Here is a 19,006-nt window from a genome sequence, read left to right as displayed (position 1 = left end):
ACACCCAGAGAATTCGCAGGCTTTGCTGGGCCCGAGCTCATCTAAAATGGACTGATGCAAAGTGGAAAAAGTGTTTCTGTGGTCTGACGAGTCCACATTTCAAATAGTTTTTGGAAACTGTGGACGTCGTGTCCTCCGGACCGAAGAGGAAAAGAACCATCCGGACTGTTATAGATGCAAAGTGTAAAAGCCAGCATGTGTGATGGACGCCCCTGCTTATTTCAGCAAGACAATGCCAAGCCACGTGTTACAACAGTGTGGCTTCGTAGAAAAAGAGTGCGGGTGCTAGACTGTAGTCCAGACCTGTCTCCCATTGAAAATGTGTGGGTTAGGGTTGGGGGTTAGGGTTGGGGTTGGGATTAGGATTAGGGTTAAGGTTAGGATTAGGGTTAGGGTTAGGCATAAAGTAAAAGAGTTGGTTAGGGTTAGGGCTAGGGTTGGGGTTGGGATTAGGATTAGGGTTAAGGTTAGGATTAGGGTTAGGGTTAGGCATAAAGAAAAAGAGTTGGTTAGGGTTAGGGCTAGGGTTGGGGTTAGGGTTAGTATTATGATTAAGGTTAGGATTAGGGTTAGGGTTAGGCATAAAGAAAAGAGTTGGTTAGGGTTGGGGCTAGGGTTGGGGTTGGGGTTAGGGTTAGGGTTAGGGTTAGGGTTAGGGTTGGGATTAGGATTAGGATTAAGGTTAGGATTAGGGTTAGGGTTAGGCATAAAGAAAAAGGGTTGGTTAGGGTTAGGGCTAGGGTTGGGGTTGTGGTTAGGGTTAGTATTAGGATTAAGGTTAGGATTAGGGTTAGGGTTAGGCATAAAGAAAAAGAGTTGGTTAGGGTTAGGGCTAGGGTTGGGGTTGGGGTTAGGGTTAGTATTAGGATTAAGGTTAGGATTAGGTTTAGGCATAAAGAAAAAGATTTGGTTAGGGTTAGGGCTAGGGTTGGGGTTGGGGTTGGGATTAGGATTAGGGTTAAGGTTAGGATTAGGGTTAGGGTTAGGCATAAAGAAAAATAGTTGGTAGGGTTAGGGCTAGGGTTGGGGTTGGGGTTGGGGTTAGGGTTAGTATTAGGATTAAGGTTAGGATTAGGGTTAGGGTTAGGCATAAAGAAAAAGAGTTGGTTAGGGTTAGGGCTAGGGTTGGGGTTGGGGTTAGGGTCAGGGTTAGGGTTGGGGTTGGGATTAGGATTAGGGTTAAGGTTAAGATTAGGGTTAGGGTTAGGCATAAAGAAAAATAGTTGGTTAGGGTTAGGGCTAGGGTTGGGGTTGGGGTTGGGGTTAGGGTTAGTATTAGGATTAAGGTTAGGATTAGGGTTAGGGTTAGGCATAAAGAAAAAGAGTTGGTTAGGGTTAGGGCTAGGGTTGGGGTTGGGGTTAGGGTCAGGGTTAGGGTTGGGGTTGGGATTAGGATTAGGGTTAAGGTTAGGATTAGGGTTAGGGTTAGGCATAAAGAAAAAGAGTTGGTTAGGGTTAGGGCTAGGGTTGGGGTTGGGGTTGGTGTTAGGGTTAGTATTAGGATTAAGGTTAGGATTAGGGTTAGGGTTAGGCATAAAGAAAAAGAGTTGGTTAGGGTTAGGGCTAGGGTTGGGGTTGGGGTTAGGGTTAGGGTTAGGGTTAGGGTTGGGGTTGGGATTAGGATTAGGGTTAAGGTTAGGATTAGGGTTAGGGTTAGGCATAAAGAAAAATAGTTGGTAGGGTTAGGGCTAGGGTTGGGGTTGGGTTTGGGGTTAGGGTTAGTATTAGGATTAAGGTTAGGATTAGGGTTAGGGTTAGGCATAAAGAAAAAAGAGTTGGTTAGGGTTAGGGCTAGGGTTGGGGTTGGGGTTGGGGTTAGGGTTAGTATTAGAATTAAGGTTAGGATTAGGGTTAGGGTTAGGCATAAAGAAAAAGAGTTGGTTAGGGTTAGGGCTAGCGTTGGGGTTGGGGTTAGGGTTAGGGTTAGGGTTGGGGTTGGGATTAGGATTAGGATTAAGGTTAGGATTAGGGTTAGGGTTAGACATAAAGCAAAAGTGTTGGTTAGGGTTAGGGCTAGGGTTGGGGTTGGGGTTAGGGTTAGTATTAGGATTAAGGTTAGGATTAGGGTTAGGGTTAGGCATAAAGAAAAATAGTTGGTTAGGGTTAGGGCTAGGGTTGGGGTTGGGGTTAGGGTTAGTATTAGGATTAAGGTTAGGATTAGGGTTAGGGTTAGGCATAAAGAAAATAGTTGGTTCGGGTTAGGGCTAGGGTTGGGGTTGGGGTTGGGGTTAGGGTTAGTATTAAGATTAAGGTTAGGATTAGGGTTAGGGTTAGGCATAAAGCAAAAGGGTTGGTTAGGGTTAGGGCTAGAGTTGGGGTTGGGGTTAGGGTTAGTATTACGATTAAGGTTAGGATTAGGGTTAGGTTTAGGCATGAAGAAAAAGAGTTGGTTAAGGTTAGGGCTAGGGTTGGGGTTGGGGTTGGGGTTAGGGTTAGTATTAGGATTAAGGTTAGGATTAGGGTTAGGGTTAGGCATAAAGAAAAGAGTTGGTTAGGGTTAGGGCTAGGGTTGGAGTTGGGGTTAGGGTTAGGGTTAGGGTTGGGGTTGGGATTAGGATTAGGGTTAAGGTTAGGATTAGGGTTAGGGTTAGGCATAAAGAAAAATAGTTGGTTAGGGTTAGGGCTAGGGTTGGGGTTGGGGTTGGGGTTAGGGTTAGTATTAGGATTAAGGTTAGGATCAGGGTTAGGGTTAGGCATAAAGAAAAAGAGTTGGTTAGGGTTAGGGCTAGGGTTGGGGTTGGGGTTAGGGTTAGGGTTAGTGTTGGGGTTGGGATTAGGATTAGGGTTAAGGTTAGGATTAGGGTTAGGGTTAGGCATAAAGAAAAAGAGTTGGTTAGGGTTAGGGCTAGGGTTGGGGTTGGGGTTGGGGTTAGGGTTAGTATTAGGATTAAGGTTAGGATTAGGGTTAGGGTTAGGCATAAAGAAAAAGGGTTGGTTAGGGTTAGGGCTAGGGTTGGGGTTGGGGTTAGGGTTAGTATTAGGATTAAGGTTAGGATTAGGGTTAGGGTTAGGCATAAAGAAAAAAGAGTTGGTTAGGGTTAGGGCTAGGGTTGGGGTTGGGGTTGGGGTTAGGGTTAGTATTAGGATTAAGGTTAGGATTAGGGTTAGGGTTAGGCATAAAGAAAAAGAGTTGGTTAGGGTTAGGGCTAGGGTTGGAGTTGGGGTTAGGGTTAGGGTTAGGGTTGGGGTTGGTATTAGGATTAGGGTTAAGGTTAGGATTAGGGTTAGGGTTAGGCATAAAGAAAATAGTTGGTTAGGGTTAGGGCTAGGGTTGGGGTTGGGGTTGGGGTTAGGGTTAGTATTAGGATTAAGGTTAGGATTACGGTTAGGGTTAGGCATAAAGTAAAAGAGTTGGTTAGGGCTAGGGTTGGGGGTGGGGTTGGGGTTAGGGTTAGGGTTGGGGTTGGGATTAGGATTGGGGTTAAGGTTAGGATTAGGGTTAGGGTTAGGCATAAAGAAAAAGAGTTGGTTAGGGTTAGGGCTAGGGTTGGGGTTGGTGTTGGGGTTAGGGTTAGTATTAGGATTAAGGTTAGGATTAGGGTTAGGGTTAGGCATAAAGTAAAAGAGTTGGTTAGGGCTAGGGTTGGGGGTGGGGGTTAAGGGTTAGGGTTAGGGTTGGGTTTGGGATTAGGATTAGGATTAAGATAAGGGTTAGGGTTAGGGTTAGGCATAAAGAAAAAGAGTTGGTTAGGGTTAGGGTGAGGGTTGGGGTTGGGGTCAGGGTTAGTATTAGGATTAAGATAAGGATTAGGGTTAGGGTTAGGGTTAGGCATAAAGAAAAAGAGTTGGTTAGGGTTAGGGCGAGGGTTGGGGTTGGGGTCAGGGTTAGTATTAGGATTAAAGTTAGGATTAGGGTTAGGGTTAGGCATAAAGAAAAAGAGTTGGTTAGGGTTAAGGTTAGGGTTAGGGCTCGGGTTAGAATTAGCCCTAGGGTTAGGGTTAGGGTTAACCCTAACCCGGTCGATCTACATTCTCGTCCTCACCTACCGAAAGGACAAGATCACGGGTACAAGCGGCCCAAATGAGTTTCCTCCGCCGAGTGGCGGGTCTCTCCCTTAGAGATAGGGTGAGAAGCTCTGTCATCCGGGGGGAGCTCAAAGTAAAGCCGCTGCTCCTCCACATGGAGAGGAGCCAGATGAGGTGGTTCGGGCATCTGGTCAGGATGCCACCCGAACGCCTCCCTAGGGAGGTGTTTAGGGCACGTCCGACCGGTAGGAGGCCACGGGGAAGACCCAGGACACGTTGGGAAGACTATGTCTCCCGGCTGGCCTGGGAACGCCTCGGGATCCCCCGGGAGGAGCTGGACCAAGTGGCTGGGGAGAGGGAAGTCTGGGCTTCCCTGCTTAGGCTGCTGCCCCCGCGACCCGACCTCGGATAAGCGGAAGAAGATGGATGGATGGATGGATGGAACAAACATGATGGACGGAGGATTCTCAGTCTATTGTCTGTCTTTTCAGCGCAATCACCTCTTTTTCAACAGCGGCGTGTGCAAATGTATGAGGGGCCGTTATTCAGAATTACCTCTTACATACACTACTGAAATGCTCTCACACAAACAACTGAAATCTTTTTCTTTTATACACACTACTGAAACACTCTTATAAACACTACTGAAATGCTCTTACATACACTACTGAAACACTCTTATAAACACCACTGAAATGCTCTTACATACACTACTGAAACACTCTTATAAACACTACTGAATTGCTCTTACATATACTACTGAAACACTCTTATAAACACTACTGAAACACTCTTATAAACACTACTGAAACATTCTTATATACACTAATGAAACACTCTTATAAACACTTCTGAAATGCTCTTACATACACTACTGAAATGCTCTTATAAATACTACTGAAACACTCTTATAAACACTACTGAAACACTCTTACATACACTACTGAAACACTCTTATAAACACTACTGAAATGCTCTTACATACACTACTGAAATGCTCTCACATAAACAACTGAAATGTTTTTCTTTCATACACACTACTGAAACACTCTTATAAACACTACTGAAATGCTCTTACATACACTACTGAAATGCTCTTATAAATACTACTGAAACACTCGTATAAACACTACTGAAACACTCTTACATACACTACTGACACACTCTTATAAACACCACTGAAATGCTCTTACATACACTACTGAAACACACTTATAAACACTACTGAAATGCTCTTACATACACTACTGAAACACTCTTATAAACACTACTGAAATGCTCTTACATATACTACTGAAACACGCTTATAAACACTACTGAAACACTCTTATAAACACTACTGAAACATTCTTACATACACTACTGAAACACTCTTATAAACACTACTGAAACATTCTTGCATACACTACTGAAACACTCTTACATACACTACTGAAACACTCTTACATACACTTCTGAAACACTCTTATAAACACTACTGAAATGCTCTTACATACACTACTGAAATGCTCTCACATAAACAACTGAAATGTTTTTCTTTTATACACACTACTGAAACACTCTTATAAACACTACTGAAATGCTCTTACATACACTACTGAAATGCTCTTATAAATACTACTGAAACACTCTTATAAACACTACTGAAACACTCTTACATACACTACTGAAACACTCTTATAAACACTACTGAAATGCTCTTACATACACTACTGAAACACTCTTATAAACACCACTGAAATGCTCTTACATACACTACTGAAACACTCTTATAAACACTACTGAAATGCTCTTACATATACTACTGAAACACTCTTATAAACACTACTGAAACACTCTTATAAACACTACTGAAACATTCTTACATACACTACTGAAACACTCTTATAAACACTACTGAAACATTCTTGCATACACTACTGAAACACTCTTACCTACACTACTGAAACACTCTTATAAACACTACTGAAACACTCTTATAAACACTACTGAAATGCTCTTACATACACAACTGAAATGCTCTCACATAAACAACTGAAATGTTTTTCTTTTATACACACTACTGAAACACTCTTACCTACACTACTGAAACACTCTTATAAACACTACTGAAACACTCTTATAAACACTACTGAAATGCTCTTACATACACAACTGAAATGCTCTCACATAAACAACTGAAATGTTTTTCTTTTATACACACTACTGAAACACTCTTATAAATACTACTGAAATGCTCTTACATACACTACTGAAATGCTCTTATAAATACTATTGAAACACTCTTATAAACACTACTGAAACACTCTTACATACAATACTGAAATACTCTTATAAACACTACTGAAATGCTCTTACATACATTACTGAAACACTCTTATAAACACCACTGAAATGCTCTTACATACACTACTGAAACACTCTTTTAAACACTACTGAAATGCTCTTACATATACTACTGAAACACTCTTATAAACACTACTGAAACACTCTTATAAACACTACTGAAACATTCTTACATACACTACTGAAACACTCTTATAAACACTACTGAAACATTCTTACATACACTGCTGAAACACTCTTATAAACACCACTGAAATGCTCTTACATACACTACTGAAACACTCTTATAAACACTACTGAAACACTCTTACATACAATACTGAAATACTCTTATAAACACTACTGAAATGCTCTTACATACATTACTGAAACACTCTTATAAACACCACTGAAATGCTCTTACATACACTACTGAAACACTCTTTTAAACACTACTGAAATGCTCTTACATATACTACTGAAACACTCTTATAAACACTACTGAAACACTCTTATAAACACTACTGAAACATTCTTACATACACTACTGAAACACTCTTATAAACACTACTGAAACATTCTTACATACACTGCTGAAACACTCTTATAAACACCACTGAAATGCTCTTACATACACTACTGAAACACTCTTATAAACACTACTGAAATGCTCTTACATATACTACTGAAACACTCTTATAAACACTACTGAAACACTCTTATAAACACTACTGAAATGCTCCTACATACACTACTGAAATGCTCTCACATAAACAACTGAAATGTTTTTCTTTTATACACACTACTGAAACACTCTTATAAACACTACTGAAATGCTCTTACATACACTACTGAAATGCTCTTATAAATACTACTGAAACACTCTTATAAACACTACTGAAACACTCTTACATACACTACTGAAACACTCTTATAAACACTACTGAAATGCTCTTACATACACTACTGAAACAGTCTCATAAACACCACTGAAATGCTCTTACATACACTACTGAAACACTCTTACATACACTACTGAAACACTCTTATAAACACTACTGAAACACTCTTATAAACACTACTGAAATGCTCTTACATACACTACTGAAATGCTCTCACATAAACAACTGAAATGTTTTTCTTTTATACACACTACTGAAACACTCTTATAAACACTACTGAAATGCTCTTACATACACTACTGAAATGCTCTTATAAATACTATTGAAACACTCTTATAAACACTACTGAAACACTCTTACATACACGACTGAAATACTCTTATAAACACTACTGAAATGCTCTTACATACACTACTGAAACACTCTTATAAACACAACTGAAATGCTCTTACATACACTACTGAAACACTCTTATAAACACTACTGAAATGCTCTTACATACACTACTGAAACACTCTCATAAACACCACTGAAATGCTCTTACATACACTACTGAAATGCTCTTATAAATACTACTGAAACACTCTTATAAACACTACTGAAACACTCTTACATACACTACTGAAACACTCTTATAAACACTACTGAAATGCTCTTACATACACTACTGAAACACTCTCATAAACACCACTGAAATGCTCTTACATACACTACTGAAATGCTCTTATAAACACTACTGAAATGCTCTTACATACACTACTGAAATGCTCTTATAAATAAACACTACTGAAATGCTCTTACATATACTACTGAAACACTCTTATAAACACTACTGAAACACTCTTATAAACACTACTGAAACACTCTTATAAACACTACTGAAACATTCTTACATACACTACTGAAACACTCTTATAAACAATACTGAAACATTCTTACATACACTACTGAAACACTCTTACATACACTACTGAAACACTCTTACATACACTACTGAAACACTCTTATAAACACTACTGAAACACTCTTACATACACTACTGAAACACTCTTGTAAACACTACTGAAATGCTCTTACGTACACTACTGAAATGCTCTCACATAAACAACTGAAATGTTTTTCTTTTATACACACTACTGAAACACTCTTATAAACACTACTGAAATGCTCTTACATACACTACTGAAACACTCTTACATACACTACTGAAACACTCTTATAAACACTACTGAAATGTTCTTACATACACTACTGAAACACTCTTATAAACACCACTGAAATGCTCTTACATACACTACTGAAACACTCTTACATACACTACTGAAACACTCTTATAAACACTACTGAAACACTCTTACATACACTACTGAAACACTCTTATAAACACTAGTGAAATGCTCTTACATACACTACTGAAACACTCTTATAAACACCACTGAAATGCTCTTACATACACTACTGAAATGCTCTTATAAATACTACTGAAACACTCTTATAAACACTACTGAAACACTCTTACATACACTACTGAAACACTCTTATAAACACTACTGAAATGCTCTTACATATACTACTGAAACACTCTTATAAACACTACTGAAACACTCTTATAAACACTACTGAAACATTCTTACATACACTACTGAAACACTCTTATAAACAATACTGAAACATTCTTACATACACTACTGAAACACTCTTACATACACTACTGAAACACTCTTACATACACTACTGAAACACTCTTATAAACACTACTGAAACACTCTTACATACACTACTGAAACACTCTTGTAAACACTACTGAAATGCTCTTACGTACACTACTGAAATGCTCTCACATAAACAACTGAAATGTTTTTCTTTTATACACACTACTGAAACACTCTTATAAACACTACTGAAATGCTCTTACATACACTACTGAAACACTCTTACATACACTACTGAAACACTCTTATAAACACTACTGAAATGTTCTTACATACACTACTGAAACACTCTTATAAACACCACTGAAATGCTCTTACATACACTACTGAAACACTCTTACATACACTACTGAAACACTCTTATAAACACTACTGAAACACTCTTACATACACTACTGAAACACTCTTATAAACACTAGTGAAATGCTCTTACATACACTACTGAAACACTCTTATAAACACCACTGAAATGCTCTTACATACACTACTGAAATGCTCTTATAAATACTACTGAAACACTCTTATAAACACTACTGAAACACTCTTACATACACTACTGAAACACTCTTATAAACACTACTGAAATGCTCTTACATATACTACTGAAACACTCTTATAAACACTACTGAAACACTCTTATAAACACTACTGAAACATTCTTACATACACTACTGAAACACTCTTATAAACACAACTGAAATGTTTTTGTCTCACGCACACACACACACACACACACACACACCTGGAATTATTTTTCACTAGTATGTATAAACAGATTTCACCTGTGTGTGTGTGTGTGCTTTTTACACGTGCGTGTGAGAGACAACAATTTCAGTAGTATGTGTGCAAAGATTTCAGTTATGTGTATGAGCGCATCTTACCAGTGTGTCAGTTAGCACGTGGATTTGCTGAATGATGCAAAATAGCAGACTTTCAAGACGGTGTAAAAAGCATTATCACTGTTGCTATGACAACTCCATCCATCTAATGCATTACGATGCATCAACCTGACATCACCTTACTAACGGCCAGCCGTCCTACAATAAACAACATGGATCTCTGACCACGCAGGCAGCTGGACCGTCAGTGCAAGCCTGCTTCAAAACATGATTCACTGCCCATGACGGCAGCGCCGTTGAAAGGACTCCAAAACAAGACCATATGAGGAAGGCCCCCCTCGCACCATGATCTCCAGCGGATGGCACAAAGATCCTTATCCGATCAGCTGACACCAGGAGTTATGTCTCCTGGTCTCTAGCGCTGGTCCTTCCTCCCCCTTCCTCTCATCCCGCCATCCATCTCACTCACCTGGCAAACCCGAGCCACGCGGGACAGAATGCTCTTGTCGTTTCCTTCCCACGACACCTCCCGAAAGAAAAAGTACATCTTGTCGTCGTCCGGGTTGTAGGTGTCCGCTATGGGGTGTGCAGATATGAACTTGGCCTCTGAAGACACGGAGACAAGAAGAAGGTGTTTAAAAAATTAGGAACCACTTGAGAGAAACAGCATTATCTGCAGTGGACAGACATATATATATATATATATATATATATATATATATATATATATATATATATATATATATATATATATATATATATATATATATATATATATATATATATATATATATATATATATATATATATATATATATATATATATATATATATATGCGAATGCTCCCATTAAAATCTCCTGATGATTGAGGGTACACCCCTCATGAAACAGGCCTGTAGAGATGAAATAGTCTTGTGATTTTTTTTCCCACACATACATATATATATATATATATATATATATATATATATATATATATATATATATATATATATATATATATATATATATATATATATATATATATATATATGTATGTGTGGGAAAAAAAATCACAAGACTATTTCATCTCTACAGGCCTGTTTCATGAGGGGTGTACCCTCAATCATCAGGAGATTTTAATGGGAGCATTCGCATACCATGGTTTATATAGGGCACAGAGTGGGTGGGTACAGGCTGGCCTAGGGGCGTGGTGATTGGCTCATGTGTTACCTAGGAGGTGTTTCCGTCTGCGGCGGCATGCTGTTACAATTTCGCTGCGCTTGTTGAGGGATGACAGGTCTGGACGGTAAATAATAAACAGTTTCTCTTTCAAGCATAGGTTGCATCTTTTATTACCACTATTGTAAGGTGTGCTGGATGCAAGAATTTGCCATGTTATTGAATATTCAACATTATTGTCTTTGAGGTCCCAAATGTGTTTGCTGAGTTCTGTGGTATTTCGCAGGTTTTTGTTCCTGAAAGAAGCCTTGTGATTGTTCCATCTGGTTTTGAACTCTCCCTCGGTTAATCCTACATATGTGTCAGATGTGTTAATGTCCTTGCGTATTACCTTAGATTGGTAGACAACTGATGTTTGTAAGCACCCCCCGTTGAGAGGGCAATCAGGTTTCTTTCGACAGTTACAGCCTTTGGAGTCGCTCTGTCTGGGGGCCGACGGCTCATTTGCAATTGTTTTGTTGTGGTTTGAGATGATTTGTCGTATATTGTTCATGCAGCTGTAGCTCAATTTAATGTTGTTCTTGTTGAATACTTTTCTTAGGGTGTTGTCTTTGGGAAAGTGTTTGTCAATCAGATTGAGGAATTTGTGTCCAATGTTCGTTGAGACATTTTTGCTGTATGGGGGGTTGTACCAGATGATGTCGTTTCGTTTTCTGTTCTTTTTTGGCTGGTTTCCTGGCGTGGGTTCATAGGTGAGGGTGAAATTGTATCCGCTTTCATCAAGGGCTTTTTGGTACGGGGGGGTTGCTTGGTCAAATTCAGCTTTGCTAGATGACAGCATCGATAGCCTTTTATTGATTCCGGTAGGTATTCTTTTCGTGGTGGTGGGTGGGTGGTTGCTGTCATGGTGCACGTATTGGAGTGTTGTGTTGGGTTTCGTGAATGGTTGGTAGCTGTTATTTCTCAGGTTGAAAGTGACGTCAAGGAAGTTGACGGTTTGCTTGTTGGCTTCAATCGTGATCCGTAGGCCGTTCTCTTTGAAAATTTGGCATATGCGCTTCTTGGTATTCTCGCTGCTCCTTGGCGAGGCGCGACACACTGCCAGTCCGTCATCACGGTAAATACCAAGGTTCAGATTGAGGCTAGCGAGCTGGGAGAGGAGGAAACTCCCAACGAGTTCACACGTTTCTGCTCCGTCAAAACTTCCCATAGTGACGTCAAATGTTGCATTGTTCTTTTTTTGCCATGGTGTACTGTTGTGGATGAGAATGGAGTTTTTTGCGTGGATGATGATGTTTCTTTCGTTGCCTGTGATTGAGTCGTAGTCTGAGGCGAAGTCTAGTGCTTGAGTCAGTAGGTCTTGCGTGATGGAAGGGTAAAATTCCTCGATATCAAAGGAGATAAAGTTGTGCTGTTGTTTGTCTTGGATGTTGTTGAACCATTTGATTACTGCTGCTGTATATATATATATATATATATATATATATATATATATATATATATATTGTGATTGTTCCCAACAATCACAAGGCTTCTTTCATTGATTGTTCCCAACAATCACAAGGCTTCTTTCAGAAAACCAAAACCTGTGGAATACCACAGAACTCAGCAAACACATTTGGTATTAGAACAAGAAAATGTGGCTTGTCAAGACTTTTCAAAACAAGTAAAATTAGCTAACCTCAATGAACCCCAAAATAGCTTAAAATAAATATATTCTCATTAATAACAAGTGCACTTTTCTTGGTAGAAAAAACAAATATGAGACCTTTTTGCTCAATATCTTGAAAAATAATCTTAAATGAAGTAAATGCTAGTGCCATTGATGTTGTTAGGCCTATTTTAGGGGGGCTCCACAACCCCCCATACAGCAAAAACGTCTCAACTAACATTGGCCACAAATTCCTCACTCTGATTGACAAACACTTCCCCAAAGGCAACACCCTAAGAAAAGTATTCAACAAGAACAACATTAAATTGAGCTACAGCTGTATGAACAATTTACGACAAATTATCTCAAACCACAACAAAACAATTGCAAATGAGCCGTCGGCCCCCGGACAGAGCGACTCCAAAACCAACAAAGGCTGCAACTGCCGCAAGAAACCTGAATGCCCTCTCAATGGGGGGTGCTTACAAACATCAGTTGTTTGCCAATCTAAGGTAACACGTAAGGACATTAACACATCCGACACATATGTAGGATTAACCGAGGGAGAGTTTAAAACCAGATGGAACAATCACAAGGCTTCTTTCAGAAAACCAAAACCTGCGGAATACCACAGAACTCAGCAAACACATTTGGGACCTCAAAGACAATAATGTTGAATATTCAATAACATGGCAAATTCTTGCATCCAGCACACCTTACAATAGTGGTAATAAAAGATGCAACCTATGCTTGAAAGAGAAACTGTTTATTATTTACCGTCCAGACCTGTCATCCCTCAACAAGCGCAGCGAAATTGTATCAGCATGCCGCCACAGACGGAAACACCTCCTAGGTAACACATGAGCCAATCACCACGCCCCTACGCCAGCTTGTACCTACCCACTCTGTGCCCTATATAAACCATGGTATGTGAATGCTTCCATTAAAATCTCCTGATGATTGAGGGAACCCCTCATGAAACAGGCCTGTAGAGATGAAGTAGTCTTGTGATTTTTTTCCCCACACATACATATATATATATATATATATATATATATATATATATATATATATATATATATATATATATGTATAAAATAATAAAACATAAGTAATAAATATATTTATTTATTTATATATGCACCTTATTGCTTTTTTTTATCCTGCACTACCATGAGCTTATGCAACGAAATTTCGTTCTTATCTGCGCTGTAAAGTTCAAATTTGAATGACAATAAAAAGGAAGTCTAAGTCTAAGTCGAAGTCCATATATGCATAAGAATAATATCAACAACGGTATCAATATTAATAAGAATCCCAACATAGCAGTGATGAAAAATCCCTCATTTTATATTATCATCACAGCCGTTTATAAAAAAAAATAAACAAAGTGTCACAGTGACTTACACTTGCATTACATCTCATAAGCTTGACAACACACTGTGTCCAATATTTTCCACAAAGATACAAACCCCGTTTCCATATGAGTTGGGAAATTGTGTTAGATGTAAATATAAACGGAATACAATGATTTGCAAATCCTTTTCAACCCATATTCAATTGAATATGCTACAAAGACAACATATTTGATGTTCAAACTCATAAACTTTATATTTTTTTGCAAATAATAATTAACTTAGAATTTCATGGCTGCAACACGTGCCAAAGTAGTTGGGAAAGAACATGTTCACCACTGTGTTACATGGCCTCTCCTTTTAACAACACTCAGTAAACGTTTGGAACTGAGGAGACACATTTTTCAAGCTTCTCAGGTGGAATTCTTTCCCATTCTTGCTTGATTTACAGCTTAAGTTGTTCAACAGTCCCCCTTCTGATATTTTAGGCTTCATATTTTCAATGGGAGACAGGTCTGGACTACGGCAGGCCAGTCTAGTACCCATACTCTTTTACTATGAAGCCACGTTGATGTAACACGTGGCTTGGCATTGTCTTGCTGAAATAAGCAGGGGCGTCCATGGTAACGTTGCTTGGATGGCAACATATGTTGCTCCAAAAGCTGTATGTACCTTTCAGCATTAATGGTGCATTCACAGATGTGTAAGTTACCCATGTCTTGGGCACTAATACACCCCCATACCATCACACATGCTGGCTTTTACACTTTGCACCTAGAACAATCCGGATGGTTCTTTTCCTCTTTGGTCTGGACGACACGACATCCTCAGTTTCCAAAAACAATTTAAAATGTGGACTCCTCAGACCACAGAACACTTTTCCACTTTGTATCAGTCCATCTTAGATGAGCTCAGGCCCAGCGAAGCCGACGGCGTTTCTGGGTGTTGTTGATAAACGGTTTTCGCCTTGCATAGGAAAGTTTTAACTTGCACTTACAGATGTAGCGACCAACTGTAGTTACTGACAGTGGGTTTCTGAAGTGTTCCTGAGCCCATGTGGTGATATCCTTTACACACTGATGTCGCTTGTTGATGCAGTACAGCCTGAGGGACTGAAGGTCACGGGCTTAGCTGCTTACGTGCAGTGATTTCTCCAGATTCTCTGAACCCTTTGATGATATTACGGAGCGTAGATGGTGAAATCCCTAAATTCCTTGCAATAGCTGCTTGAGAAAGGTTTTTCTTAAACTGTTCAACAATTTGCTCAGGCATTTGTTGACAAAGTGGTGACCCTCGCCCCATCCTTGTTTGTGAATGACTGAGCATTTCATGGAATCTACTTTTATACCCAATCATGGCACCCACCTGTTCCCAATTAGCCTGCACACCTGTGGGATGTTCCAAATAAGTGTTTGATGAGCATTCCTCAACTTTATCAGTATTTATTGCCACCTTTCCCAACTTCTTTGTCACGTGTTGCTGGCATCAAATTCTAAAGTTAATGATTATTTGCACAACAAAAAAAATCAAATATGTTGTCTTTGTAGCATATTCAACTGAATATGGGTTGAAAATGATTTGCAAATAATTGTAGTCCGTTTATATTTACATCTAGCACAATTTCCCAACTCATATGGAAACGGGGTTTGTAAAATAAGTCATATTTCAGGTTCATTTAATAATTAAAACACATTTAAATAATGGATCCCATATTCCAATATATGAGTCTTATTTTATCTAAACTAAATGCAGTTTTTTAAATATATATATATATATATATATACACACACATGTATATATATATATATATATATATATATATATATATATATATATATATATATATATATATATGTCTTAATAAGATTATCCAAAAAATAGTGCTCGATACCGTGGTAGAGCGCAATATATGCATGTGTGGGAAAAAAATCAGAAGACTACTTCATCTCTACAGGCCTGTTTCATGAGGGGTTCCCTCAATCATCAGGAGATTTTCTGATGATTGAGGGAACCCCTCATGAAACAGGCCTGTAGAGATGAAGTAGTCTTGTGATTTTTTTCCCACACATGCATATATATATATATATATATATGTGTGTGTGTGTGTATATACAGTACCGCCTAAAAGTTTGTACACACCTTCTCATTCATTGGCTTTTCTTTATTTTCATGACTATTTACATTGTAGATTGTCTCATCAAAACTATAAATGAACACATGTGGAGTTATGTACTTAACAAAACAATTTTAGAAAACAAATAGCCAGAAATGTCCATTGCAGAGGACGCTGGAAATCATCAGACTTCTTTCTAGCGAATGACTGTCATCTACTTTTGTCACAATAATACACTATATTACTACAAACAGGTCTGATTTAGTACACCCCCCCCCCCCGAGATAAGCCTACGCTGCACATCATCTTGTCATGAGCACACACGGCGATTACCAGACTATTTATGTCCCTTTAAAAGGAGTTCTGTTTACTTTGCAATGATTCCCAGCCTGTCCGTGCAGCTGTGCACTGCAAGCCAGCCGGCCTTGGAACTGCCCGCGTGTCAGGTGGAGTCGGGTTCTGATGTCGGTATCGAGGGCTTCGACAACGTGCTTGTCATACAACCACTACAGGTGCGAATGGCAGACAAGAGGATTGGGGAGTACTTCAAATGTTACATGCCTAAAGTACTTCTGGAATACTTGAACGTGTGACAATCAGACAGCATTCATTGTCGGACCAGACCACCATGACACCAGGCCATGTCTCGAACTGTCGGAAGGTTTAAGTGCTGTGCTGACATTAGATCAACGTTAACTCAACCATGAAGGCAGGGCCAACAACCCAACTGGAATAGTTTAAGGCAGGGGTTCCCAAACTACGGCCCGCGGGCCGAATCAGATATACACATATATATATACACTATATTCATACTTGCCAACCTTGAGACCTCCGATTTCGGGAGGTGGGGGGTGGGGGGTGGGGGACGTGGTCGGGGGTGGGGTGGGGGGCGTAGTTGGGGGCGTGGTTAAGATATATATATATAAGAAATACTTGACTTTCAGTGAATTCTAGCTATATATATATATATATTTTTTTACATATATATATATATATATATGTATATATATATATATATATGTATTTGTGGGAAAAAAATCACAAGACTATTTCATCTCTACAGGCCTGTTTCATGAGGGGGGGTACCCTCAATCATCAGGAGATTTTAATGGGAGCATTCACATACCATGGTTTATATAGGGCACAGAGTGGGTGGGTACAGGCTGGCCTAGGGGCGTGGTGATTGGCTCATGTGTTACCTAGGAGGTGTTTCCGTCTATGGCGGCATGCTGTTACAATTTCGCTGCGCTTGTTGAGGGATGACAGGTCTGGACGGTAAATAATAAACAGTTTCTCTTTCAAGCATAGGTTGCATCTTTTATTACCACTATTGTAAGGTGTGCTGGATGCAAGAATTTGCCATGTTATTGAATATTCAACATTATTGTCTTTGAGGTCCCAAATGTGTTTGCTGAGTTCCGTGGTATTTCGCAGGTTTTTGTTCCTGAAAGAAGCCTTGTGATTGTTCCATCTGGTTTTGAATTCTCCCTCGGTTAATCCTACATATGTGTCGGATGTGTTAATGTCCTTGCGTATTACCTTAGATTGGTAGACAACTGATGTTTGTAAGCACCCCCCGTTGAGAGGGCAATCAGGTTTCTTTCGACAGTTACAGTCTTTGTTGGTTTTGGAGTCGCTCTGTCTGGGGGCCGACGGCTCATTTGCAATTGTTTTGTTGTGGTTTGAGATGATTTGTCGTATATTGTTCATGCAGCTGTAGCTCAATTTAATGTTGTTCTTGTTGAATACTTTTCTTAGGGTGTTGTCTTTGGGAAAGTGTTTGTCAATCAGATTGAGGAATTTGTGTCCAATGTTAGTTGAGACGTTTTTGCTGTATGGGGGGTTGTACCAGATGATGTCGTTTCGTCTTCTGTTCTTTTTTGGCTATATATATATATATATATATATATATATACATAAATAAACAAAATACTTGAATTTCAGTGTTCATTTATTTACACATATACACACACATAACACTCATCAACTCATTGTTGAGTTAAGGGTTGAATTGTCCAGCCTTGTTCTATTCTCTGTCACTATTTCAGAACACACACGTTATGCAAATATACATTATAAAATCAATAAGAAAACGGGAGCTCTAATTTGGGAGTCTGAATTAGGATCAGAAATTCCTATACAAACATTGCGCACTCACGTCGCCTTTTTGTATTGATTACTGCAGCTGTGCACTGGATTCATTCACAAATACAAACGACAACTCACAAACACTTTAGAGTTAGGCTCCACCATCAGAATGTGTACTTAAACCTATAAAGATCACATGGATATTATTCAGTGAGTTGATTCACCAAAACTAACCTGTTATACAGGAGGAAAAAACACACCGGACGTTTCAATTGTTCACAGACTGGTCGCGCTCATCAGAATGACAAGACACTTCCGGTCTGCAGGTGATAGCATTCAATTGGGAAGAAACGCCCTACTGCCCCCTACTGACCAATGTGAATACTGATAAATGTGTAATGACAGCTCCAAAACCGAATTCAAACCACAAAATAAAATAAATAAATCAACACAAAAATGTGACACATTATGGGTGGGTCACATATGCATGTACAGTAGATGGCAGTATTGTCCTGTTTAAAAGTGTCACAACATTGCTGTTTACGGCAGACCAACTGCTTTACGGTTGACGAAAACTTGACTGCTGTTGTTGTATGTTGTTACCGCGCTGGGAGGACGTTAATGAAACTGCCTAACAATAAACCCACATAAGAAACCAAGAACTCGCCCTCGATCATTAGCCGTTTAAATTGTGGGAAAGCGGACGTGAGAACAGGCTGTCAACACGTCACTCAGGTCCGCATGGAGCTGGAGGGGGCGTGGCCTCCAGCTCGGCCTGAATTTCGGTAGATTTTCGGGAGAAAATTTGTCCCGGGAGGTTTTCGGGAGAGGCGCTGAATTTCGGGAGTCTCCCGGAAAATCCGGGAGGGTTGGCAAGTATGACTATATTGCCA

At 39.4% G+C, this 19,006-nt stretch overlaps 1 protein-coding gene across 1 annotated transcript in view; it reads right to left on the bottom strand.

Annotated features, from left to right (window-relative positions):
* The window catches only part of sema3d (sema domain, immunoglobulin domain (Ig), short basic domain, secreted, (semaphorin) 3D), a 216,130-nt gene that overhangs the window by 45,107 nt on the left and 152,017 nt on the right, over window positions 1-19,006 (bottom strand). Inside the window, exon 8 of the mRNA XM_061970443.2 lies at window positions 10,214-10,350. Within this exon, the coding sequence (XP_061826427.2) occupies window positions 10,214-10,350 (137 nt within the window). The remainder of the gene's footprint in view (window positions 1-10,213; window positions 10,351-19,006) is intronic.

The sequence above is a fragment of the Nerophis lumbriciformis genome, linkage group LG10 (assembly GCF_033978685.3).
Source record: "Nerophis lumbriciformis linkage group LG10, RoL_Nlum_v2.1, whole genome shotgun sequence".
NCBI lineage: Eukaryota > Metazoa > Chordata > Actinopteri > Syngnathiformes > Syngnathidae > Nerophis > Nerophis lumbriciformis.
Note: the sequence above shows the minus strand (reverse complement) of the source record. Positions and strands in the feature narration are given on the sequence as shown.